Source organism: Lactuca saligna, chromosome 5 (genome assembly GCF_052625555.1).
Source record: "Lactuca saligna cultivar CGN05327 chromosome 5, ASM5262555v1, whole genome shotgun sequence".
Taxonomy (NCBI): Eukaryota; Viridiplantae; Streptophyta; class Magnoliopsida; order Asterales; family Asteraceae; genus Lactuca; species Lactuca saligna.
Window position 1 is genome coordinate 291,809,724 of NC_136421.1, and position 2,912 is coordinate 291,812,635.

Sequence of the window (2,912 nt, forward strand, 5' to 3'; positions counted from 1 at the left end):
CAAAAACAACTGGACCATGATGTTCCATCCTGAGACTATAGAACGTGGCGACTTCGTAAAGTGTCTGTTCGCACTTCCTGATAAACATCTCTTCTCCACTACGTGCCTGAACTACATGTTGAAGATTACTGGCAAATGTCCAGCGAATGATGCTTGTGCGAAGAAGAACTATTTAGATATGATTAAATGGTATATTTCTTTTCGCAGCACTCTTCTCGCAGTTATGCCCAAGCTCTTCAAGACTACGAAGAAGGCACCAAACTAAAGAAGAATCTCGCCTCAACTGACGCAAAGGGAGAGATTGTTGGGTTTAAGTGTTGCGTCATTGTGATTATTTGTTTAGTCCATTTTGTAACTGGGTTGGGCCTGTCCACCCATCTTTTATTATTAGGGTTATAATATTTAAGGTGCATGCATGCATCGTATTTTGTATATTTGAAAATAGTCTTGTAACCCTACACGCCTCTACAATAGCAATTCTTCATCGAGTTTCTTCTGAGGCTGTGGTTTATAATCATTAAGCACATTTTGATCTATTTGTCCTGTTCATATTCTTTACTTGTTTGAACATATTCGATCTAAATAGTATTCAATCCTAACATAGCTCGGTGTGGAAAACCACTATCACAATGTACACAATCCCTTCTTCATAATCATTCGCACCAAATGTCAATACAAATAGTTTTACCACCGCAACAATCACAATTATCCCATTCGTTTCCTTTACAGCTACAATTTACAAAAGAAGAAGATGAACTAGAATCAAAATAAAAATCCAACAATGAAACCCAAAACCAAAATCCCAAAATCCAAGGTTTCAAATAATAATTCCAATACCAGAGCATTTTATTCCAAGACCTACTCATGCTAGAATGGTGTCACTGGAGACGTTTCATCGAAAACAATGATTGTGTCCGACAATGATCACAACAACAATAAGTTGACAACTGACATCAAAGGTGAAGATAAAAAAAGTGTTTGGTGATGGTAGAGAGAGAGAGAGAGAGAGAGATTTGGTGTTGAAGAAGATAATGTGGAAACCATTAAAGTGTTGTTCTTTATGGTTTAACTTTACAACCCCCAAAAGTTGATTTTACAACAATAAGTCACTATTTACCATAACTCAAACTTTAGTTTGTTAGGTCAAAATAACATTAACCTATTTATATACAAGTTGATATCGATATTTGATGAGATGATAGATAGACATTAAATAAGACTGTACGTCGTTCTCTTTAGTGATCATATAATAAATTTTAATAAATAACTAGTAAAAACTAATACTTAATAGTAATAAATTTAAAAGACATAATATCAAATCACCGAATAATCATACTATTATATTAAATAAAATGGATATTACACTAGCCATTTTTACATGACATTTCTCATCATCAAAGCGAGATTGATTTAGCCTGATTTATACTTCTCGCGAATAATTAAATTTTTATAGATGTCCATCTGTTATGACTATTTTGATTAAATTATTTATTATTTATTAAATCTTAAAAAAACAATATATAAGATTAACATAAGTTTTCTTTTTTCCTTATCAAATAATTATGTATTGAAGAACTAAGGCACGTGAAATGCACGAGAACGTAATCCACACTTTTAATTAGGTTATTCTAGACTTCCAAGAACTTTCTCCTCTTCCTTAACTGAAGCAATTGCCTCATCTTTTACGATTTCCGAATACGCGGTCACACGGTCTCATCTTTCCTCTCACTTCCCTTTTCCACAACATACCACACACGTCACACGTGTGCCACTATATATATGTACAAGGAACTTGCATACTACAAACCAGACCAACAACATTAACAAATAACAATATCTCCGACATCATTTCGATACAAATGACGATCAAGAGAAGCTGGGAAGACGACAAAGAGGTAGAGAGTCTAGCCATGGCTAACTGCTTGATGCTGCTTTCAAAAGTTGGTGAATCGGGTGCTTCACCGGGTCGGCTTTTCCACTGCAAAACGTGTAACAAAGCGTTCAAGTCATTCCAAGCCCTCGGCGGCCACCGTGCCAGCCACAAACGGCTGAAATCATCTGACCTGAGTGAGCTGCCGTCGCCGGCGAAGCCAAAGATACATGAGTGTTCGGTTTGTGGGTTGGAGTTTGCGATTGGGCAAGCTTTGGGTGGTCATATGAGGAGGCACCGTGACGATGCTAATGATAAAAGTGGTCGGCCGGTGGTGGCGCCGCCGGTACAGTTGACGGAGAAGAGATGGTTGTGGGATTTGAACTTGACGCCGCATGAGAACGACTTGAAGCTGTGGAGTAGTAGTGTAAAAACGGCTCTTGCTATATAACGACGGCGTTTTGTTTGAACAAATGGAAGTTGATGGCTTTATTGATCGTCGTCACTGGACTGTGCATATATATGTTCATAGGCAGATGATAATTAGAAGGGAGCAGTTTAGATTTTAAATTTAAATTATTTGTTCTTTTTTTACATATTATTTTCACATATTTTTTTTGCTTATTATGGAAAAGATACTCACAGTTTTCTTCTCGTTTGACAACAAAATTGAATTCGTGTGTTTGACGTTATTTTCATCATCAAACAAATTAAATGCAAATATAAAATAAATTAAAAACTTAATAAACAGACTTTTTTTTTTGGAAAGGGAACTTTCCTAACGAGAGTTTCCGGACCAACTTTCGCGCACCGACTAATTCTCTGGAGTCACTGCAGGCGAACCTCCATGGCCAACATATTTGGCTAGAAGTGTTCATCGGTTTAAATCCAACTAAGTTGATGGAACCGATCCAATCCAATCGTCAATTGGATATTCGATTTTGTGAATCAATCTAATCTAATTCAATACTACTCCGTTTCAAATTGATAGTTTATTTTTGACTTTTGAAGTTTTTTTTTTTTTTTTTTTTTTTTCAATTTT

At 36.0% G+C, this 2,912-nt stretch overlaps 1 protein-coding gene across 1 annotated transcript; it reads left to right on the top strand.

Annotated features, from left to right (window-relative positions):
- Positions 1 to 1,783: 1,783 nt before the first annotated feature.
- LOC145048173 (zinc finger protein ZAT11-like) lies at positions 1,784 to 2,539 on the top strand. Its single transcript, XM_078996604.1, has one exon. It carries the CDS (start codon positions 1,860 to 1,862, stop codon positions 2,319 to 2,321), a length of 462 nt encoding a protein of 153 aa, XP_078852730.1. The 5' UTR covers positions 1,784 to 1,859; the 3' UTR covers positions 2,322 to 2,539.
- Positions 2,540 to 2,912: the final 373 nt, after the last annotated feature.